Source organism: Euphorbia lathyris, chromosome 6 (genome assembly GCF_963576675.1).
Source record: "Euphorbia lathyris chromosome 6, ddEupLath1.1, whole genome shotgun sequence".
In the NCBI taxonomy this organism is placed as follows: Eukaryota; Viridiplantae; Streptophyta; class Magnoliopsida; order Malpighiales; family Euphorbiaceae; genus Euphorbia; species Euphorbia lathyris.
In genome coordinates, this window is record NC_088915.1 from 49263814 (window position 1) to 49288735 (window position 24922).

The 24922-nt window shown below is 36.0% G+C and overlaps 1 protein-coding gene and 1 non-coding gene across 2 annotated transcripts; one reads left to right on the top strand and one right to left on the bottom strand.

Moving 5' to 3' along the window:
* Positions 1 to 7106: 7106 nt before the first annotated feature.
* Positions 7107 to 7257, top strand: LOC136234306 (U4 spliceosomal RNA). Its single transcript, XR_010691196.1, has one exon. It is a non-coding gene; the product is annotated as a U4 spliceosomal RNA (small nuclear RNA).
* A 6098-nt stretch (positions 7258 to 13355) lies between these two features.
* LOC136231883 (uncharacterized) lies at positions 13356 to 18440 on the bottom strand. Its single transcript, XM_066020881.1, has 4 exons — positions 17974 to 18440; positions 16033 to 16308; positions 15366 to 15503; positions 13356 to 15086 (listed from the first exon to the last, which is right to left on the bottom strand). Exons 1-4 carry the CDS (start codon positions 18271 to 18273, stop codon positions 13554 to 13556), a joined length of 2247 nt encoding a protein of 748 aa, XP_065876953.1. The 5' UTR covers positions 18274 to 18440; the 3' UTR covers positions 13356 to 13553.
* Between the last annotated feature and the right edge of the window lie 6482 nt (positions 18441 to 24922).

Sequence of the window (24922 nt, forward strand, 5' to 3'; positions counted from 1 at the left end):
CATTCTATCTCTCATTAATACTTTTTCCATGAAACCTATAGCAAACCTGATTGGCAAACATGTTTCAACCTTAAAACCATACATGAAAATATGAAATCATTTCATATACACAAGTTTTAAGCATATATCTCCACTCCACAACTGCATGCTTATGCAAGTAGATTGCACTCATGGAGAACCTTATTCAGGTGGAGTTGCATTTAGATTTGATAAAATTATCATTTTGATTTTTTTTGCGTTTGACTTTCATAAAGTTACATTATTGTGGTTTTTGTCATACCGTTACTGAAGGAACATGTGGTTTTGCGTTATTCAATACCGTAACTTATTATTTTAAATTTTATTTAGTTATTATTTCTATAAAAAGATTGTATTACATTTTGTTCTCTTATAATTTATTTGTTTGATTAATTTCAAACATTTTTATATTAGACATTTATATGCTAATGATAATAATTTATTATCATTTTAACAAAACACTATTTATTCATCAACTAATAGCAAACAATCAGACAATTGTTTTAGAATGACCCATCATTTACTTATCTTTTGCATCTGCAAGCACATTCTAATGCAAGCTCTAATTTTCCGTGAACTTTATGATCAACTTCTTTAGTCCACATTTGAAGGGTAATATGTAACTTTAAATAAATTTAAATGGTTAATAATGTTATGGGTCCCGTCCATATTTAAAGTCCATTTATTATTAATTTTGGTTTCTTTGAGAAGCTATATTAATGTGTATTTATTGGAATGAGTTGTATTCATTTAATATAAGTGAAGGAAGAAGAAAAGACACACACAAAAGACATTTTTCGGATTTGGCATTTTCTCTCCTTAGGTCAGATCACGTTTTTGTTGATTCCCGGAGATTGAACCGTCGGATCATCACGATTTTTAGACAGGAGCTTCTAGACATATTGTTCCTTGTTCTCACCGTTGGGATTGTCGTTCGGAGGTCGGGAAGGTCTGTTTGGAGTTGGGGCAGATTGTAGATTGATTTCTTCTCTTTCTTGGTATTTGTCTACTTCTTGAAATCTCTTATTGTTTCATGATTATTGGTGGGTTATAAACCTTTTGTAAGACTTTGTTGGGTTTGTTTTGCCCTTAATTTTATCATAATAAGAGAAGTAGGGTGGACTCCTCAAACGTCCCGTGGTTTTTACTCTTCACACCGAAGAGGTTTTCCACGTATAAATCTTGTGTTGTTGATTGTGGTTTTGGATTTCCATTCTTGTGGTTATAGTTGCTATTTTGATTTGGACTTGGGTTGTGCTTTGGTTGATTGTTTGTTAGATTGATCCTTGTGGTGTTGTTATTGGTATTCCGAGCATTTGATTGTTGTTATTGGTAACCCTTCTTTTGGGTCCTTCAATTGGTATCAGAGCAAGGTTAATTTTTGAAGTTAGCTATGGAATCTAATAGCAGTAATAGTTCCATGGTCAAATTGACATCAACCAATTATTCTATATGGAGACCTATGATGGAAGATTTGTTATTTTGCAAAGATTTGTATGACCCAATTGATGCAGAAACCAAAGAGGATGGTAGTTTGTCCAAACCAGTCAAACCAGAAACATTGGAAGATAGAGAATGGGAAAAGTTGAAAAGAAAGACTTTAGGGACTATCAGACAATGGGTTGATATTAACATTTTCAACCATGTTTCTCAAGAGTCTGACCCATATGATTTGTGGAAGAAATTAGAAGGTCTTTATGAAAGAAAGATTGCTCATAATAAGGCTTCTTTGATTAAGAGGCTTGTTAATTTGAAGTTGAAAAGTGGGAAGTCGGTTTCTGAACATCTTAGTGATTTTCAAGATATAATCAACAAACTTACCACTATGAAGATTATTCTTGATGATGAGTTGCAGGCTTTATTTCTGTTGAGTTCATTGCCAGATAGTTGGAAAACTCTTGTTGTGACTATTAGTAACTCTGCTCCAGATGGTGTACTTTCTTTGGATGTGATTAAAGAGAGTATGTTTAATGAAGAGATAAGAAGAAAGGAGATGAGAGTTGATAATTCACAAGCTCTTGTTGTTGAGAACAGAGGTAGAGGCAAGAGTAGAGGTCCAAAGAGGCGTGGTAACTCAAGAGGTAGGTCTAAGTCCAGAGATGGGAAAGAGCCTATGGTATGTCATCACTGCAACAAACCGGGTCACATAAAGAAATATTGCTACCGTTGGAAAAGAGAACAAGGCAAGAAGCAAGATTCTCAGAAGGAGGGAGATGATAAAAATACTGCAGCTGTCACTTCTAAAAGTGATGATGGTGTTTCTTTGATTTGTGCAACTAGTGAGTGTCATCATGTTGATGGTTCAGGCACAGAGTGGCTTGTTGATACAGGAGCTTCCTATCATTGTGTTCCTAGAAGGGAATACTTCTTGAACTACAAAGCAGGAGATTTTGGTAGTGTCAAGATGGGAAATCAGAGTTCGGCAAGCATTGTTGGCATGGGTGATATTCGGGTGAAGACAAGTGTTGGGTGCATGCTTATATTGAAGAATGTGCGCCATATTCCCGATATACGCCTTAACTTGTTGTCTGCAAATGTTCTTGATCTAGAAGGATCCAGACATACCTTTGGAGATGGTAAATGGAGATTGTCCAAGGGTTTATTGACAGTTGCTCGAGGTGATTTGTGTTGTTCTTTGTTTAAAACATACTTGAATGTATGTTCTGATGAGCTAAATGCAGTTGAAGAAAAGAACTCTCCAAATTTGTGGCATAGAAGATTGGGACACATGACAGATAAAGGGTTAAAACTTTTGGCAGGTAAATCTCTTTTTCCTGTTGATAAATCTGTTTCTTTTGACCCTTGTGATTATTGCTTAGCAGGAAAGCAACATAGAGCTTCCTTTTCTAAGAAGTCTACAAAGAAGGAAGGAAAGTTGGAGTTGATACACTCTGATGTTTGTGGTCCTTTAGAGGTGGAGTCTCTTAGTGGCAGTAAATATTTTGTCACTTTTATTGATGATGCTACTCAGAAAACTTGGGTTTACATGTTGAAGACAAAGAGTGAAGTGTTTGAAACTTTCAAGAAGTTTCATGTCATGGTAGAAAGGGAGACGGAAAGAAAATTGAAGTGTCTTCGATCTGACAATGGTGGTGAGTACACTTCTAAAGAATTTCAAATTTATTGCTCACACCATGGCATTAGACATGTAAAAACTGTGCCCGACACCCCTCAACACAATGGTGTAGCAGAGAGAATGAACAGAACAATTGTGGAGAAAGTGAGATGTATGCTTAGAATGTCTAATCTTCCAAAGACATTTTGGGCTGAAGCTGTTAATACTTCAGTGTACTTGATCAATCGTTCACCATCGATTCCTCTTGGCCTTTAGATACCCGAGAGAGCATGGAAGGGTAGAGATCCTACTTATTCACATTTGAGAGTCTTTGGATGTAAGGCATACATGCATGTGCCGAAAGAACAGAGATCAAAGCTTGATTCCAAGACTAATCCTTGTGTATTCGCTGGCTATGGTGATGAGGAGTATGGTTTTAGACTCTATGATCCAGAGAAGAAGAAGGTAGTGAGAAGCAGAGATGTAGTATTCTTTGAGCACGAGATGGGCTCAGAACTTCTAAGTACAAGGTACAATTCTACTCCTACATTGTCATTTGATACTACTGATGTTTCTTCTACTTCTATTCCTATTCCTATTGAGCAGCCAACAAATGAGAATGTTGAAGCAACATTTGATGGTGTTGAGGAGGTACAACCAAATGAAGATGGTGATGCACCAGAATTTGATAATGATGGTGATGGTGTACCAGAATTTGATGATGTTCCACATGATGATCAGAATGATATAGAGGATGTTCATGAGCAGGGGGAGCAGCCAGCTCCTTTGGTGGAAGAAGCACCGGTTCGAAGGTCAACTAGAGAAAGAAAACCTTCTACAAAATATCCAAGTTCGGAGTTTATTCTTGTCACTGATGAGGGGGAGCCAGAGAACTTTGAAGAAGTGTTGTCTAGTAAAGACAAAAATCTTTGGCTTGATGCTATGAATGAAGAGATGGATTCCTTGAAAAAGAATGAAACATATGTGCTTGTGAAGCCTCCTGAAGGCAAGAAGGTCTTGAAAAACAGATGGGTTTTCAAGAACAAGAAAGATGGTGACAAGATAGTGAAGCGCAAAGCCAGATTGGTGGTAAAGGGTTGCAATCAGAAGAAGGGCATTGATTTTGATGAGATCTTCTCTCCTGTTGTCAAGATGACATCTATAAGAACTGTTTTAGGTTTAGCTGCAAGTCTTGATTTGGAGTTGGGGCAGCTTGATGTGAAAACTGCTTTCTTACATGGTGATTTGCATGAGGAGATATATATGGAGCAACCTGAAGGGTTTGAAGAGAAGGGAAAAGAAAAGCTTGTTTGCAAGTTGAAGAAGAGTCTTTATGGGCTCAAACAGGCCCCAAGGCAATGGTATCGGAAGTTTGATTCTTTCATGACAAAGAATGGTTACAATAGAACTTCAGCAGATCCTTGTGTGTATTTTAGAAATTTCCCTGGAGGTAACTTCATTATCCTTCTTTTATATGTGGATGATATGTTGATAGTTGGACAAGATGCAGGGATGATTTCCAACTTGAAGAAGGATTTGTCCAAGTCATTTGACATGAAAGACTTGGGTCCAGCTAAGCAGATCTTAGGCATGGAGATAGTTCGTGATAGAAAAGCTGGAAAGTTGTGGCTATCACAAGAAAAGTATATTGAACGTGTGCTTGAAAGGCTTAATATGAAGAATGCCAAGCCTGTTAATACACCTTTAGCAGCTCACTTCAAGTTGAGTAATAGAGCTTGTCCTAAGTCAGATGAAGAAAAAACGAGTATGTCTTATGTTCCTTATTCATCTGCTGTTGGTTCTTTGATGTATGCTATGGTTTGTACTAGACCAGATATTGCACAGGCTGTTGGTTTGGTGAGTAGATACTTATCTAATCCGGGTAAGGTTCATTGGGAAGCTGTTAAGTGGATTTTCAGATATTTGCGTGGTACTTCCAAATTGAGTTTGTGTTATGGAGGTGGAAAACCGATTCTTGAGGGATATACAGATGCAGACATAGCTGGTGATCTTGATAATAGAAAGTCTACCTCAGGTTATGTGTTTACATTTTCAGGGGGAGCCATTTCATGGCAATCCAAGCTACAAAAGTGTGTAGCATTGTCCACTACTGAGGCAGAGTATATAGCAGCTGTGGAAGCGTGTAAAGAGATGATTTGGTTGAAGAGGTTTCTTCAAGAGTTGGGTTTGAAGCAATGTGAGTATGTGACATTCTGTGACAGTCATAGTGCTATGGACTTGAGCAAGAATGCCATGTATCATGCTCGTACCAAGCACATTGATATCAGATATCATTGGTTGCGGAATGTGATTGAAGAGAAAGAATTGATGTTAAGGAAAGTCCACACAGATAAAAATGCAGCAGACATGTTAACCAAGGTGGTTCCTGGAAGCAAGCTTGAGCTTTGTAATAAGCTTTCCGGGATGAGATTCAAACGTTGAAGAATTTGAGTTTTTCTTCTCTCCGTGATGGGCTGGAGGGGGAGATTGTTATGGGTCCCGTCCATATTTAAAGTCCATTTATTATTAATTTTGGCTTCTTTGAGAAGCTATATTAATGTGTATTTATTGGAATGAGTTGTATTCATTTAATATAAGTGAAGGAAGAAGAAAAGACACACACAAAAGACATTTTTCGGATTTGGCCTTTTCTCTCCTTAGGTCAGATCACGTTTTTATTGATTCCCGGAGATTGAACCGTCGGATCATCACGATATTTGGACAGGAGCTTCTAGACATATTGTTCCTTGTTCTCACCGTTGGGATTGTCGTTCGGAGGTCGGGAAGGTCTGTTCGGAGTTGGGGCAGATTGTAGATTGATTTCTTCTCTTTCTTGGTATTTGTCTACTTCTTGAAATCTCTTATTGTTTCATGATTATTGGTGGGTTATAAACCTTTTGTAAGACTTTGTTGGGTTTGTTTTGCCCTCAGTTTTATCATAATAAGAGAAGTAGGGTGGACTCCTCAAACGTCCCGTGGTTTTTACTCTTCACACCGAAGAGGTTTTCCACGTATAAATCTTGTGTTGTTGATTGTGGTTTTGGATTTCCATTCTTGTGGTTATAGTTGCTATTTTTATTTGGACTTGGGTTGTGCTTTGGTTGATTGTTTATTATATTGATCCTTGTGGTGTTGTTATTGGTATTCCGAGTATTTGATTGTTGTTATTGGTAACCCGTCTTTTGGGTCCTTCAATTGGTATCAGAGCAAGGTTAATTTTTGAAGTTAGCTATGGAATCTAATAGCAGTAATAGTTCCATGGTCAAATTGACATCAACCAATTATTCTATATGAAGACCTATGATGGAAGATTTGTTATTTTGCAAAGATTTGTATGACCCAATTGATGCAGAAACCAAAGAGGATGGTAGTTTGTTAAGCTTAAGTAAGTTCATAGGATTAAGAGATACTCTATAACAGCATCTCCAATGGAGTATAATGAACCACCAATATACTCTTTCACTAAACTCTCTCCCATTAGGGTGAGTTTAATATATTGAGCACTTATCAATCACTTAATAGATATTGAGTAGTTTATTAAGCTTTTGACTATTTTTATAATATATTTTTAATTTTTAAAATAATATGATAGAGTTTAATTGATTGGTGTGGATGAATGATTGTAGAGTTTAACCATTGGAGCTAATAATTTAATAAATTTTATTAAAATAATCTTATAATGATGGTGGGTCTGAATCATTAGAAATGCTCTATTAGATGGGTGAATTGGTTTTTTGGCCAAATTTGAGAGACTCTAAGTGATGTATTAAGCCTTAAAAAAATAATTATTGATGAGATTTATACTCTCCATCTTACAAGGCAAGGGTAAGTTTAAGCATATCTGAAAGAGGAAGATGCTTTGGACTCTCCTTTCTCTTCAATCACAACACAACAGCTAATCAGTAATTATGCGTTGCACTAGAGAATTTTAGGGAATAGTTTTGTCCAGAGGATTGCTGAATATAAAAAGGAAGCGGAGAGTAAGTGAGGAGAAGTTTGATATAAAAAGGAAGTGGGTTAGACAGAGAAAGGCATCTTTGCGCCTGGGGCAATGACGTAGCTAGTGAGGTTCTAACCGAGGCGCGTCAATTGCTGGTTGAAAACTATTTCCAAACCCCCTCATAGGCCTCGGTTCTGCCTTGGCCTTTGAGAATTTCTGGAAGGGCTCCCTTTGGGGTAAAGCCCTACAATTAAGTTTCAAATTTTAAATGTTACTCTTCTTTCGGAATATCTTTAGTTTTTCCATTAAAAAATTAGGGGTGTAAAAATTGAAACCAACCCAATCTTGTATTTTTTTTATCTTAAATAGTTTTTAAATTTAAATATTTGCAAAGTTTTATTTTCAACTTCCCTTTTCAATTCAAAAATAAATTTATTCTCTCAAAAAGATTTATCACAACATATTATTATAATTTTAAATATTTTTACTTTTTTATATTACCTCTAGAAATTTTAAATTTTTTACATTTTTATATTACCTCTAGAAATTAGAAATTAGAAACTAATGCAACTTTTTAGGTTTAAAATTACAACTTACAACTATTAAGTTTAAAATTACAACTATGTTATATTTTTAGTTCCAAAATTAATTTTAAATGTCATTTTTTACCAAAATTAATTCTAAATATTATAATTAATTCTAAATATATCATTTATATATATATATTATAAATATAGTATAATTTTATAGCCTAATTTAAAATTTGTAGACTCCAATTTATAAATTGTAAATTCTAAAGAATATATCCTAAACTCATAATTTATAAATCTCAGTCCTTAAAATATATTAAAAATAATAATTTAGTTAGTTTGACATAATTCAAATTATCATTTGACGTAGTTGTAGATAATTTGTAAAAAGTGAATATGTGTCTAATTTTCCTAAAGTGGAAATAGAAAATAATAATTTAGTTAGTTTGATATCATTCAAATTATCATTTAACATGGTTGTAGATAATTTGTAAAAAGTGAATATGAGATACTATGAGATAGAACAAATATCTGTCTAATTTTCCCAAAGTGGAAATAAAAACAGTCGAACCAATAGATATTATGAGATAGAATAAGAAAATTTGAATTTGATCAATTCAACTTATAAGACTGGAATAATTAGAAAATTACAAAAACAAAACCATTAATTTTGCACAACAAAGAATGATTAATCAAGTCAGATAACAAGTTTTCCAACAAGCTTTGCAAGGAGCGTTTTCTATTTGACTCAATATTTTTTTTTTCCTAATATAAGACTTTCCATTCCAACATCAAATTAATGTTGGAAAGGAGATTTGATGATGGTTGTTCTCCAACTATCATCAAACCTTACTCTCATTTTGATAAATACTGTTTTTCTTTTATCAAATAATATTTTATTATTATTGTTTTAGTTTTTGGTTTACTTATATATATATATATATAAATATAATTATTGTGTATTTTGTTATATAATATTATTATTTGAAAGAAATCTTATGTTTGGAGAGAGGAAATTAGAAAATGAGTTGAGCAAAAACATTGTAGCAAGAAAATGAAAAAAACATGACTTAATGTAGTAAAAATGATGAAATGGATAGGAAATGGTCTAAGTGATTACCTTTACGATCCTTTCTCGGGCAAGAATCTAGCCACTAATCACTTTTCTAAGCTCAAATAATGAAATTTATCCCGAACACTTTGTGTTATATTTATAATTTCACTTTTTAAAAACTTAAGCAAGAAACTTTAACACCACAAAATAGTGATTTGAGTAATTAAATAAAGTAATAATAAGAGTCGAACATTCAATTTGATCTTTTTGAAGGATATTGGAAATACTTGAATAACTTTTAAGGGATAATTACAAAACTGGCCCTATTTTACAACCCATTTACGTTTTTAGTGTAGTGCTCCAACTTTTTACAAATATAGGCAGTTTCATTGTATTTGGACAAAAATACCTTTGTCTTCCTTATTCCCCCTTCTTCCCCATCAAACACATTCACCATTACTCATTCATCACACTTGCTCCACACTTTCCTTCTCTTCTTTTTTTCCTTCCATTTTTTACAACACTTCATACAACAATCAAGTGAACAACAATCAAGTGAATAATCCAAGAGCTAAAGCTTAGTTTATTCATGTAAGTATGGTGTCGGGTTTGACCTAGATTTCAATTTTAATCTCAATACAATATCATATGTGTTTAATACGATGTATATAAGATGTATATGTCAAATTCAAACGAAAATAGTCTAGGGTTATGCATTTCGGACCCATTCAACCCATTGAAACTCTGTATTTTTTTAGATTTTTCATGAATGTTTTTCTAGGATTTCCCCCGACTTTGTCGTACCTGTCGCACCAAGAAATAATGCGACAATGGCTGGTAGTTTAATGTTGTCGCACTTGTCGTATTTTTTCACGATGCGACAGACTCCAGAAATATGAACCTGTCGTACCTGTCGTATTTTTTCAAGGTGCAACAGACTCCAGAAATATGAACCTGTCGTACCTGTCGTATTTTTTCAGGGTGCGACAGACTCTCTTAGTATAAGTTTGTCGCCTTTGTCGCATTTTTTCAGGATGCGACAAACTCTCTTAGTATAAGCTTGTCGATTTTGTCACATTTTTAAAAGGTGCGAAAGACTATCTGAGTATAAGTTTTTGTTAATATGTGTTTTTTTCTCAAATGTAGAAGTATGTCGTTTGGAACAGTTCCATGTATGTTATTGTGGCACGGCCATTGGAAAACCGTTCGAGAAGATATGACATACGTGGGCGGTCAATCGAAGTTGTTCCGTTTTGCAACTAACATCGATTTGAAAATGTTAAAAGCGAAAGTGTACACTTCAGTAAGTATTGATACAACCGATTTTGATCTACATATCTCCATGCAGTCAACATACGGTCCAAACAAAGTTCTTGGAATAGTAGCACCAATTCAAGAAGATGAGGATGTTATGGTTTTTATAGACTATTGTCGTATGAATCCGACTGATTTGATTCCTCTATATGCTACCTTTATACCACGAAGAAATGATGAACAAAAAGACATACAAGGTAAGGAGATGAGGAAGCCCCAAAAAGAAGAGACACGAACAGAAGTTGTGCTTGTACCATCAAACTGTGCTTCTACAGTTGGTCACCAATCAGAATGGTCGACCTGCGAGCCCCTTATGAGAATTCTGCCCCCTAAAGTTCTTAGTAAGCCATCTAAGGGTCGTCCAAAGAGTCAAAACAGAATACCGTCACAAGGCGAAGAAGTAGTTCTCACAACATGCAGCAGGTGTGGGAATACTGGTCATAATGGGTTGAATTGTCATCGTCCGCTTCCAAATACAATACGGATGCCAAGTAATATCTCAACTTCTGCAGCAAGCTGTTCGAGGAATATGGACACTTAATTTCTGAAGTTTATGTACTTTACCCTTTAAAACTTTTATTTGTGAGGTTTATGTACTTGATGTATTAAAACTTTATTTTTGACGTTTGGGTAATTAACCTTTTAAAACTTTATTTGTTAGGTTTATGTACTTTATATATTGTGTCATACCTGTCGTATTTTCATGTACTAAATCTACTACCCATGTCGCACCTGTCGTATTTTAAACATCAATGTACTAAACTACATACTAGTTTTAACATCAATGTACCAAATAACATATTACATATCTGTACAACAAATGTACTAAATTACAATGTCTAACTATCAGACAAAAGCAAACTTGTTTCTAAATTATCTACTAATAACTTCTGATGATACAACTCGGCTGCAAAACGCAATCTAAAATAGACGCCATACGATCCATCAAAGTTGCACACAAACTGATCATGTCGGGTTTCACACCTTTCAGTTATAACTTGGGCAAAAGCACAAGTGACTCTGCTCCGGGTTATGTCTCGTTTCACACCACTTAGTTGTTGTGGACAACCAGGAACTCTGCTCCAGGTTATGTCTCGTTTCACTTGTGCCTTCGGCCAATGACCATTCTTATCCATGACTCTTCTAATGATATCCAGACGTAAACTTAAAAAAATTTCTAGTGATTCTTCACTGCAATTTGACACCAGGCTGTCATATATGTATAAATGAATTTCCTGCAGCACAAGAACCCCTAGGAACCAGTGCTCGTTTTTATAGTTTATCGGAATAAGTACCATCTGAACTTCACTCTACATCCGGATGAACTGCGTTGGCATCCCATTCACTCGGTCAAGAAATAATGATCCATCCCAGCCTTCCTCCTTATAGCCCTTGTTCTGTTGTGATATCCTTTGATGATGATGCAAATAAGACAAATAATCAGACAAATACAGAGTAAATATACGTCAAATAACAGAATCTATAGGATGTCGTACCTGTCGTATTTTAAAAATGCGACAGGCGACATAGTAAATAGTCTGTTGTACCTGTCGTATTTTAAAAAAATACGACATGCGACAGATTATATAGTCTGTCGTACCTGTCGTATATTCAAAAAATGCGACAGGCGACAAATTATATAGTCTGTCGCATTTGTCGCATTTTTTAAAATACGACAGGCGACAGATTATATAGTCTGTCGTACCTGTCGTATTTTTTAAAATATGACCGCACATTATGAAACAAATCATATATAGTAAGCAAAATGAATGGAAGAAGTCAAATTCTTCAAACACACGTTATGTGATCATGGAGGTTACTAGAGAATTTTGAAAAATTCTATCTATATCATCCAGGCTCCAGGCATGTTGCTTGAGAAGCCAAAAGGCAGAGGCGTTCGCCTGATCCGCCTTTCTAAAGGGATGCAGAGTCGCAATTTTATAAGGAAGACAATGTTTTTTAAGGTTCTAAGTTAAAGTGGTTGTTTCAATCTCAACCCTTCCCTATTTATATCATCTGTGGCTGAAATTCAATTAGGATAAAAAGAAATACACATAAGAGGAAATAAGCTTTGAATGATAAAAACATTGCAAGTTTCATGAGTAATGAATATGGACTTGTAAAAAGCACCATTAAACAATATCCATTCAAATAAAATTTAAGCATCCTTCATTTTGCAGGACATGAATATATATGAGGAGATAACTATTAAACATCCTTCATTTTGCAGGACATGAATACATACAATTAAGCACCATAATAGGAACTGCCCTCTTGATGCAATTCACAAACAACAACAGTTAGAATATTTTTCATGGAAAAATATAACCTTCACTCCATCCAGCTTGTCATGGAAAAATATTACAGCAAGTATAGGAACTACAGGCAAAGCAAGTGTGCTAATCACATTGAGAACAGTGAAGATACCTCAAGTACGAAACCCAGAAATGCACAGGATATCTAATATTCCAGCCAGAAGGCAAAAAAACATAATGCACAGGTATCAAATGTTCAGAAAGTTATTGAAAGAACAATGTGGTCAAATTTACAGCTTCATATATCTATTTGAGTGTCCAAAATCATCAATTCAAAATCCAACCCTAAGATTGTGCCTATCATGAATCTCAAAAGTTGAAAAGGAATGAAAAATTTAAGATTGTTTACCTTTCGTTTGCTCCTGGATTCCTTTTTACCCTTACCCATGGTGGAACGAAATTGCCGGATAGAGGTTTGCCTTCTTCCTCCTCTTCCTCTCACGGTTTGCCTTCTTCCTCTTCTTCTCACCGTTCGACTTCTTCCTTCTCTTCCTAGCACCGCCGCTTCTCCTCCTCTTCCTCCTCGCCGCCGTTTGCTTCTCTTCCTCGCCGCCGTTTCTAGTTTCTTTCTCCTCGCCGTTCGCTTAGCATTCGCTTCTCCTCCTCGATCGTTCGTCGTTCGCGTTTGATATGTTTAGGGCCGATAACAGGGAATGAGAAAGACAAGGCAAATACACTGAAACCGCCTAAATTTGTAAAAGGTTGGAGAACTACATTAAAAATGTAAATGGGTTTTAAAATAGGGCTAGTTTTGTAATTATCCCTAACTTTTAACATGTGAATCTTTGTTGTAAATCTATGTGTTTTGATGACCCTTTGATCTCCTTTTACAGCTTAAAAAAACTACTAATTAATATTGTCAGTGTCTACATACTCATTGGAGTCAATAACAATCTTCTCCTCCTTGCTCATACTGACTCCAGCTCTGATTTTGAGTTTTTACTTCTTCCTCGTCATTTTTATCAAGAAGGCTTTCAGGAAAAAATAATATCAAAATCAGAGCAGACATTGTTTGGATTAGTATGAACAAGGAAAACAAGGCTATTTATTTACAACTCCAAGGACGAGTCTAAAAGAGTATAACTATATTTAGCATCATACATACATACAATCATCATATTAGGTAGGAAAAGAATGATTTGGATGGTGCAGTCATGAGATTTGAGCTACCAATTTTACTTTGGATGAAAAAGCATTTACACCGACCTTTACAATTTAACAGTTTCAACCTACTTCGAGATGAAGTAGACTACTACTACTACTACCCTAAACATCTATATAAATACCTCCTAGACTACACAATGACATTAATATATCAATCATATCTTCAACCGCAAATAGGTGATCTTGTCAAAAGTTTTATTCCTCTAACCCACAACTCAGCCATTTCAAACCCACCATTGCATGCAAAATGGAACTCCTTATTCTTGCTAGTTAATACCCTGAATATTCCAGGGGCATCTGCATCACCCTTCTTCCCTCTATTCCTTCGAAACCCAGGGCTCCCCCCTACCTCTGCCTCCTTGCATATCACATTGCGTCTACTCGACTTTCCCCATCGAAACACTCCTGTTTCTTTAACCATTACTATCTTCTTACCATGTGCTGCTCCTTTCCCTCTCTTTGTGTACTTCTGTACATCTGAACCTCCTAAAACCAGCTTCCGAGCAAGCTCATCTAGAATCACCTCTTCTGCATCATTTTTCTTCTTGCCGTATTTCCTTGCGAGTAAGAGAGCTGTTTCACCTCTATTGTTCTTGAACTCACACTTGCCTCCACATGAAATCAAGAGCTCACACATTGACCCATGGCCTTCCCTTGCTGCTAACATTAGAGCTGTATAGCCGTCTCCGTCAAGGAGATTCACATCATAGCCTTTTCTCGTCAGTAATTTCACTGCATCCGTATCTCCACGACGAGCTGCACAGTGTAACGCATAGAACCCTCCTGCATTGTGGTTACCCCTTTCAAGTGAAAACTCCAACATCACTTTTTCAAATAGATCATGGTTTTGGTTCAGTTCAGATAAGGTGATTGCAGTTTCACCGGCTTTATTCAATAGCTTTACATCAGCCCCTGCATAGACCAGCAAACGGAATGCTTCAACATGACCCTTTGCAGCAGTAAACATAACTGCTGAAAACCCATTATCATCCTGATAATCAAGATCCATCCCTGCCAAGCTAACAATCACTTTCAAGGCCTCTATGTCACCAGCTTCAGCTGTAAACAACAGAGGGGAAAACACAGAAAAGTTGCTCGATGTGAGAACCTTTCCTGTTTTAACAACATCAAGCACAGCTTGCTGAAAACCAAGGGACCATTTGTTTGTCCTAGCGATGGAAGACGCAGATTTATTGACAATATTAACTAAGCCAAAATCAGCTCCAGCCCTCACCAATACTCTCACGCACTCTTCATGCTTGTATTTTGCACTTATCATTAGCGCAGTGTCACCAGAATCAGTCCTGGAGTTTATATCACAACCCGAGTCTATTAGGCATTGAAGGATAGCTGATAGGCCTAATCGAGCAGCCATATGTATGGGCCTGAACTCAGTTTTCACAGTTATGACAGGGGATTCCACATTAGCACCACAGCTTAAGAGCACATTCACAGCTCCAGCATTACCACAAAGAATAGCATGGTGGAGGAGAGTTCTTCCATGGTGAGGAGTGTTGGGAGAAGAATGCTGGAGTAGCATGCGCAATATGCTACCGGTGATTTCAAAATACTCAACTGCACACCAAGTGATGTCATATGGCTCGGCTAGTCCAGCACCCACTCGAAACTCTTCTCCAGTATTTACATCCCATGACCATGCTCCTAGTCTTACTTCAACATCAGTCCTGGCACCATCCTGTTTAATCATTTTGACAATAATCATACATACCATTAAAACAAAGTAATATTTACACAAGGATCAGAAGAGGATGGAGAAAAAGATGCTACTAAGAATCAGTAAAATATCCGCCTCTAAATGACTAAATTTGCTGGAAATTGTATATTTCAAGTTCAAGAATGACCTCTTGACAAGAAAGAAGATGATCCACAGAACTCTGCCCTTATGTGAATCACACGTTTTTCAGCAAATGATCCTAATGTTTAGAATCATCTGAGTAAAAGATGAAAAAGCTACCTTTAGCAGCATACGGACCACAGCAACCTGCCTACTAATAACAGCAGCAACAAGAGGTGTACAGTCAACGTTTGTGTGTAGAGAAGGCTTCGATGATAGCAGCAGCATTCTATCACTCCTACCCACATCTACACCACACTGCCATTTAGAACACGCATGTCAGATCACATACGAAATAAGAAACTGGTTAAGTAATTGTCCAACAGCTAAGGAAGATTTGCTAAAATGAAGTCTGATAATAAATTCATTTTAACAAAGCCAAAAAGTCTAAAGTTACAAGGCACAGGCATCATGAGTTAAAGAATGCGCTAAGATTTTCAAATCAGTGTTCTCATACTTTTATTAAATTGACAACCACTTTTCAGTAAGTTGGGGATACATTATTAACACCCGAACGAGGTTAACCAAAAAAAATTAACACCCGAACGAGACTATATCAATCAAAATGGCATATTTTTTAACCACTGAAGCTTATCATTCCGGCGAGAATAAAGATAGCTAGTAGTTCAAGGCCTTTGTTCATCTAGAAGTCAAGAGTGAGTGCTAAATTTGCTGAGCATCTAATTGATTCGATTATAATAAAATTAAATAATGCCCATTCTCATCCTAATACAAGGATCATCTTCGTTAGAATCTAGGGAAATAAAATAGCAGGATGACTCCTTACCTTGACGAGAGTGTCAACCACATCTGCAAATCCTCTGCAGCACGCAGAGACAAGTGCATGAATAGCAACATGGGGCCTAATCAAATCAGAGCTCATGAGCAGTGCAACCAGCTTTGCCTGGCCATGACAGCTAGCTTCCAGCAAGGCCTCCTCACAAGCAAGTTGAGAAGCGCCAGCTTTAAGTAAAATGTCCAAAATCTCAAGGCGGCCCTCCCTCACTGCTGCTGTTGTCGCGAAGCCCCTGAAGAGTTTCTGGTTGACGTCCGCACCTATGCTCTGTCAGTTGCAAAACCAAAATTTAGCTTCTCGCAGGGAATATGTTGTCCTCATTCAATGTACTTTTTTGTTGCTTTCTGTCGAAAGACTCAATGAGGTGACACTGCACTCAAAACTATGTCTTTTTTGGTTCTTTCTGCGCTTAATATCTTAATAAAGATTACCAGGAAAAAGACAAATGGACCGCCATATTACGCAGTTAGGATTCCTGAGGGAGGACAGGAAGTAATGGCCACAAAAAGACAAATATTGAAAAAGTAGTGATGTGACGGACAAAGAAGCATGGACCTTCCAAGAACCAATTTGATATATTCATGAAAGGGCGACTTCAACCAATGGGTCAGAGGGCCTTGCAGGCAAAATCTCTTTCTGGTAAATAGGGTATCTAGCGACTAGAGTATTATAAACCTATGGGCATACTAATATAATATTTTCAACACAGCAACGAACACACAACAGTACAGATAAAGAATTATATGCACCAACATACAGCATGCATGCAGGTTTAATTTCTGTACCGACCTGGCACTCCAATTATGCTAAAAACTATGACTATTATTCACAAAATTGGCAACAATTTGGATTTACTTTCTACACTACACTTGATGCTACTACATCACATACTAAACTGTGGGACTTTATTGTATTTACTTTCTTTTTCTAGGCTTATGAGGCAGAAACCCTTAAACCATATTCCTTGTGAATAGGGAACTTGGATTGCCATGATTGAAAGGAAAGGGATTTCCGAATAATTCCGACAGATGGAAGCTAATTCTCCAGTCTTTGTGAACAGCAAGCGCAACATCGGAAAAACTTTATTCATATTTGAATTTCATAAGGAAGTACGGCAATAGATGCGGGACCCATATTAAGACAATAAATCTTCCAAAGATATGAATATGATTTCTGCAACTTTTTTTTGGTCGAGCGTGTCTCATATAGAGGACCTATAAACACTTTTACTTGTGTTTTGTGACCCATTAAAAATATAGTATAATATTGTTATAATATGTAAGTCCATATGTCAAATGTGTATAATGGACTTTCATGAAAGACCAGTACCTACCTCCGATAATTTTCGAAATGCAAGGCCTGGGAAACTCAAAATGTAAGGAAAAAGATTAATTCCAATTTTGTTCCATGTAAGAATATCTATGCTTTTGAGCAGTCCGGGAAAGCAAAACTTCTTATCAAACAAATAAACTAATTCAAGAAAAAAAGATTGCGCACTACAAAACTGAAACTTAAAAAGTACCTTTAGTTTAAAAAATTTAGCCTGTCTCCGATTGTGTTTGGTTGCTGAGAAAATAAGTTAAAAAAGACGAAAATAATTTTGACTATGAAAATATTTAGAAACAAAAGTACTCCGGGTCTTGGGGTGAAATTTCCAGATTTACGTTAAATCCACTATAATTCAAAATTCAAAATTCAAAATAAGTTAGTTTCTAACAAATTTGGGATGCGAAACCAAACAACGGAGTTAAAAATGATAATATACAAAAGCATATAAATGCTAAGAAAAAAAAAAAAAAAACAATCACCTCATATCTCAACTTAAACAGAGCTCAAAAGTCATTAACACATGCATTTTCAAAACAAGCTATAAAAGACTGTCAATAAAACAGTTCAAATCTCAAGAAAAAGAAAAAACAACCATCAGCTTACCAACAATTTCTTTACAAGAGCCACATTTCCAGCATGAACTGCCAGGAATAAGGCTGTAACGTCAGTTTTAAACTCCTCATAATAAACACGAACTTCACAAGGAGATTCATCCAGTAGAACAAGCTCACTCTTCCTGCATTTTAAGGAAATTGCTCCGAGAAAGTTAACATCGACATACTTATCCGCTATGCATTCTAGAGCCGATCTAAGATCACTGGCGAGAGAAGCTTCGAGAAGACGCTGGGAGACTTCAGCCTCGTAATCCAGCGGGACAACCTGCTTGCCGGAGAAAACCGTCATGCTTGGGGTCCGGAAGAAGCCTTGGTGTTATTAAAAAACTTTGTCCTGCAAGTTTCAGGTAAGATTCGAATTCGATTCCTTGATTTTGTAATTTTCAGAGAGAGAAGAGAGAATATGGAAACTTTGAAACAAGTGAGGTGAGCGCCAGGAACGAGAAAGAAGGAGAGGAGTTTGTTTTATTTATTGAAAAAGAAAATGACTTTTACTTTCAACCTACAATATTGACTGCGGTTAATTATATGATTCGAAGTTGGTTAAATTATTTAAGAATGTGGGGACCATTGTGACTGGATGAACGGCTATTGTTAGGCTCGGCTTGTAATAGATGGGAAATTACTGCTGGCTCAGCAGCTTGATTTGGAAAGGAGAACATTATCCGCTGTATATCGGGATTTTTGTAATGTCAAATATGAGCCGTGTGATTTCATTTGATGAGATGTAACCGCGTTTGATTCTAGAACAGTTAAGATGGTTTTAGAATGTCAAAATATGACCGTAACTATAGTATATTATTATCAAACATCATAGACTAGTTTGAGCGTCACTTTAGGAAAATATAACAAGAATTGGAATAAATCCAAAATATTTCTTACTCGTTATTTTGAAATATAGTTCTAAGTTCTAACTAATATAATTAACAATAAAATTGTATTTAACCAAAAAGCTATTCATTGGAACGATATGTCTACATGTTTGTTTCTTATTCATGTGTTGTGTTGTAGATGTTTGTGGAGGAAATGAAATGGGAGTTGTTGATAAGAGCAAACATGTCTTTTTAATAATATAATGATCGTCTTAGAAATATCCAAACTCTATGATCTATTAAACGCTCCAAAGATGAGCCACGCTCTCGTAATATGCTTTTAGTCGATACAAGAGATTGAACTAAGTTTTAAAGGGGCTCAATGACATCTAAGAACATCTCCAATACAATATGCTTGAAAGGATGTTTGATGAGATGAAGAGTACTTGAAAGAGTGTGTAGCATTTAAGTAACAAATAGTGTTTAAATGATTATGGCAATATTGTCAATTTTTGGCACTCTTATTTTTTCTTTTTTAATATAAAAAAATGATTTCGTTGCTTACTATTTGTGGAATTTATGATAATATTTATAATTAAAATAAATTATATATAAAATAATGATTTGTGAGATCATAGTGCCAACTTTTAAAGTTGCTTAGTATTTGAGCTTTTTTAAAAGAAGTTGTCACAGGTAATGTGAATGAGAGAAAAAATACAATAATATATTTTGAAATGATGTATTAAGTGTTGGCAATTTTGAAGGGTGCTTGGAGATGCTCTAATAACATGAAAAATACTCTATCTAGGATCCACTATCCACGTGGTCTTATAGAAACTCTATAGCGGACCATATAGTCTTACATCAAAGATACCTAATTAGGCATTAAATTATAGGAAAGCGTGCTCTGCATATTCCACAAAGTTCAGGTTATCAATCTGCAAAAATTACTATCCTTAATAAGGTAATAATGTGGATCCCATAAGAGAGGAAGAGAATATCAATATATAATAAGATTGATAACATCCGAAAATTTCCAACTAGGTAAACCATAAAAATCCATAAGTAAAAGAATCAATTAGCATGCAAGTACATCCGTGTAGCAGCATCCGTCAATGATGAAGGTATGACGTATGTAGGAGGCTGTTCTCAATGGGGAAACTTTGCCATGTAGATACGCCATATGGATCCAACATAGCATAAAAGGCTTATATCCGCCATTCAGGGTAGATACACCCATGTTACCACTGAGTTATTTTCCCACGAAACCGTCATAATCAATGGCATTAAATAGTTCTTTGAAAGCTTTAACAATCGGACCTGAAGAACGTATAATTAATACATTCAGTGGCATTAAATAAAAGGTTGTTTAAGTTACCACCTAGATGGTTACGGAATCTCATATAAAAACTCTCAATGTACACTTACTAATTCTTTACCTTGGTGCTTATAGTTTATTCTCAAATCATTACTGACTTAAGGATCAGAGTGTTCCCGGCCGAATCCAACGGCACCTCACGGGGAAGGACACCGATCAAGCAATTTTTCACCAGTTATCAGTTGGTGCAGTGAGCGTGGAGCTCTGATATTTATAGAGTTTACAACACTAACACAATAACGTCTGAGGGACCAAACCCTTCTCCATTGGAACCACCATTCCCCTCTCGATTGGAATCACAACCATTCCAATAGGGCCCATCATTCAAGAAATGCATGAAGTTTCACCACTTTCTTTCCAGGAAGAAGTACAAGCCTTAGTAGTGAATAACATGGGCTAAGCCTAAGTGTATTAATGCCATTCGAAGAATTTTTTTTACCTTTCAAGAGTTTTATCTTCTTACCCCGAGAAGTGGATTTCAGTTCTTGGTCAAGGTAAGTACAACTCTGTTTACGTTTCCTTGATATCCTAGATGTGATGTGAAGTTTGTTCATTGTCCTTGGAGAAGTCATGTTTGTTGGTCCCTTGTAAGGTTGCAAATATAGTTCCAAGGGGGGGGGGGTTAGGAACTATTTTACCTTTTTAAAATGATTAGGGCAGATTTCTTTCCTTTGAGAAAAGATTATGTAACAGCGGCACTTAGCAATCAGCAAGACACTGGCTTAGTCAACTAGTGACTAGGTCAGCTTCGTTGCTTAGGTCAGGAAATAGAACTTAGAGTCTATTCCTGAACTAACTCGTTGGTAGCGCACAACTCAGCTTGACCTCTTTTACTTGGTCAGTTTTAGTTTGTTTTAAGCAAGCAATATATTAAGGAGTTAAGGGTTAGAAATACTTCACTCAGCGGAGTTATCCAGGTTCGGCTTCTTCTAAGCCTACGTCCTGTCCCCGGAACACGTTCCGAGATTTCCAATTCACTACTGAGCTCTTTAAAGGTAGAGACTCGAAAACCCTTTACAAGTCAGAAGCTGAGTATAACAAGAGTACCTTCCTCTATACCTCTACTCACTTCTATTCTAATTCACTAAGTACTAAAACCGAGTACTTAGCTTCTCCTTTCTATTCCTAGAAATGATTAAGATTTGTCCTAAACAACAATTGCTAGAACACCTTAGATGATTGAGGATCAATCACTCTAGACTTTTACACAAATGAATAAGCTTGTAGTGTAAGAATTTGCTTTGCTTTTGATGGAGAACTTTTATACACGTTTGGTCAGCGTAACGGCTTTAGCTCAAAGTTCTCTGTTGAATGTGGATTCTGAATGCTCTATTTATAGAGAGCTGTGAGAGCTTCTGGTTATTTCGAATTTCGAAATAACCGTTGGAGGGAAACGGCTACAGGTCGTTTTCACTCAGTCTGTCAGCAGTTCTCTTGGCCAATCAGATTCCAGCATCTTCTGTTCTTCGGTCAGTGTGACAGTATGTTCCTCCATTTTAGGTAACGTCAACCAGACAGCTTTCTGCGTCTTCTGATCTTTACTAAAAGAGGAAATACTTTGTCTGGAAGCTGTCTTGTGGTCAGCGGCTGTCTTGTACGTTTTGTCGAGACAGCTCAGCAGCTTCTAGCCGAAGTTGTCTACGTGGATCTTCTGGATCCTTCTTTGCTCAGCATGCGTTTCATCACTTCAACGGCAGCGTTTTGAAATACGCGGGCTGAGTGATCTTGGGCTTGTTTGACTTGGGCCTTGACTTCCATATAGGGCTTGAGCCTTATGATCTTTATGTCTTATAATAAATTATAAACTCAACATTGAACAAATACATTAGTAACAATAAATCAAAGCATTTAAACTTAGTGTGTTGTAGAATATTTAATTTCACTTAATTAATTTTGTCAAATCAAAATCCTGTGGAAAGGTGTTTCAACAATGTTCATTTCAAAAAAAGGTCTATCAAACTCATATAATAAAGTTCTCAGATCTACACTCACTAAACCAATGATAACCGAGTGTTAAATTATGTTAAATATGGATTCGACTAATAAAGGAGTAGGATTCAAAGGTCGTTACTGAAGATGATGCTTGTAAATTCCTTGTGTTAAATAAGTCATGCAAAATAGAAAACACTTGTTCGAGTTCCTGATGAAGGATACTCTGACGCTTAAGTTAATTCTAGTCTAGAGAGAGAGAAAGCAAGCAAAAGGCTTAAAGAATGAAGTCACATAATGTGAGTAAAAATTGCTTTTTTTTTTTTTTTGCAAGGAAGTTAAACTATTTTATATAGGAATGAGGATTTGTGGTCTAAGTAGTAGTAAATTGGCTCTGTGTTTGTTTTGGAAAATGGACCAAGAACTTTGGCTTTTCTAATTTAGGGTGTAACGCATTCTGCTTAAGATCGGATGAATATTAACCGATGTTATCACTAGGGGTGGCAACATGGAGGAGATTATCCGAAAACCGCGGATATCCGAATCGACAGGGATGGAAAATAACTGTAAAAGTGGAGATGAGGACGAGGGAAAATTTTTCTCCGAAATCTAAATGAGGATGGGGATGGAGACTATATCCGCCACATAGGGATCTCCACCCCGTTACTGTATAAATTCCTTTGGAGATGTCCAAAAAATCTTCATGGAGATCACTGAGTAAACTTCTTAATTTTAAAATAAAAAAGTGGGTATATATTTTAAAATAAAAAGTTAAATTATTAATATTAAATATCCAGTTTTGAAATTCCCTCGTCATTATATGACAGTACCTTAACTTAATCAAACTACAGTTCTTAATAAAAGATTGGCACATGTTGGAAGACATAACGAGGTCTGCATGCTGACTGTCACTCATACTCTTTCCTCTACTAGGTTGAACGTTCCAAATATCATAAACCAGAATAGAAACATCGGCATGTATATGTGTAGGGTAAAAATGGATTTACACCTTCCTCTGTTTCTCAGCAGGCACTTGGTAGTGTTATTTTACAAAATAGATGCCAACAATTGGTCTCTTATAATACAACGTTTAAAAGACCAGGTCTTGTGAAAAGTGCTTTAAAGAACCAATCAGTATATTGACTCATCAAATATGAACTTCCCTCATGTATCATATTACGTTAGAAATATTATTCCAGTAGTTGGAACAAATATTGGAAATTCTCCTGGGTGGCATGGCGTTTTTCTGATATTATTTCAACCTCATATAAATTAACGCTAACCTATGCCATAACGCATAGGAGAAGACATAATTAATACATTTTTTTTGTTCAAAAGATGTTTAGTTTTTCTAGGTAATCATATGCAATTAATAAAACATAATTAACTCACTCATTAGAACTTTAAAAAAAACTCATGCATATATGGGTAATTAATTTATTAGTCTCTATATTTTGACAAAACACATTGTTTAGTTCATGTGTTTTAAAAAACACACTGTTTAGTCCCTGTGTTTTAAAAAACACACAGTAAGGTCCCTAACATTTTTCTCGATGACCTTAACGTTTTTCTTGGTGAACTGTTTAGTCCCTATCATTTTCCTAAACGGTAAAAAAATTAACAAACAGACGGAAAGACTAAACAGTTCATCGAGAAAAAGGTTAGGAACCTTACCGTGTGTTTTTGAAAATACAAGAACTAAACAGTGCGTTTTTTAAAACACATGAACTCAACAGTGTGTTTTGAAAATACAAGGACTAAACAGTATGTTACCATGTATTTTTAAAAATACAAGGACTAAACAGTGTGTTTTTTAAAACACAGGAACTAAACAATGTGTTTTGAAAATACAAGGACTAAACAGTGTATTTTTGAAAATACAAGGACTAAACATTATGTTTTTTCAAAATATTAGGACTAATAAATTAATTACCCTACATATATTGGTGGAATTTTGGAGGTTTACGCCAAAAAGGAAAAGTAATTAATACCTATTTCATAGCATAATTAATACCTCTATGATCTTACTTTTTCTTTTTTCATAGCATAATTAATACTTATAGATAAACTTGTGCCTTATGGCACAGGTTAGATTAAGCGATAAACTAAATATATTTTTTAATTAATGTTATTATTTTATTGGATATGAGAATTCTCATTATCCGTGGGAGTCCATACGCACCGAATTATTTAAGGGTGTAGTTAAACATAGCCTCAATTTTCCACCTCTAGCCCCGTGAAAGGACGAAAATACTCTTTGAGGCTTTGAGGTGGGAAATGGGGGAATATTGTTGGTCCCGTGTAACTTAATATGATTAGTTCCAAGGGGGGTTAGGAACTAATATAACTTTTTCGCTTAATAATGCTGACTTAATTAAATGTTTGATAATTTAACTCAGCTTTAGGTCAACAAGGCTGAGTGAAGTGTGAGACAGCTTTAATCAGAAACTGACTAGAGCTGTTTCAATTGTGAGTGGGAAATAACACATTTGGTCAGCTTCCAACTCAGCACTCTGATTACTCAGCGTCGGCTTATACAAATTATATACTGAGTAATTTAAGCAAGCAACACATACATATATATCAAGAGAAATGGTTAGAGATTACTCAACAGTCTTATCCTGGTTCGGCCTCACCGCCTACGTCTAGTCCCCAGAGTCCCTCCGGGCTTTTTCAATCCACTACTGAGCTCTTTAAAGGTAGAGCACAAACCGTTTACAATAGCAACTGAGTATGCAAGAGTACCATCCTCTATTCGTCTACTCAATCCTATCAACCACTGAGCGCTATAACCGAACACTCAGATTTTCTCTACCACT

Bases quoted from the DNA above. Each gene is read 5' to 3' on its own strand.
- LOC136231883 (XM_066020881.1), bottom strand. From the start codon at position 18,273: ATGACGGTTTTCTCCGGCAAGCAGGTTGTCCCGCTGGATTACGAGGCT. The intron at 16,309-17,973 runs GTAAGCTGATGG...TGCAACTGACAG, and splicing joins CTCTTGTAAAGAAATTGTTG to AGCATAGGTGCGGACGTCAA. The intron at 15,504-16,032 runs GTAAGGAGTCAT...TCTAAATGGCAG, and splicing joins TGGTTGACACTCTCGTCAAG to TGTGGTGTAGATGTGGGTAG.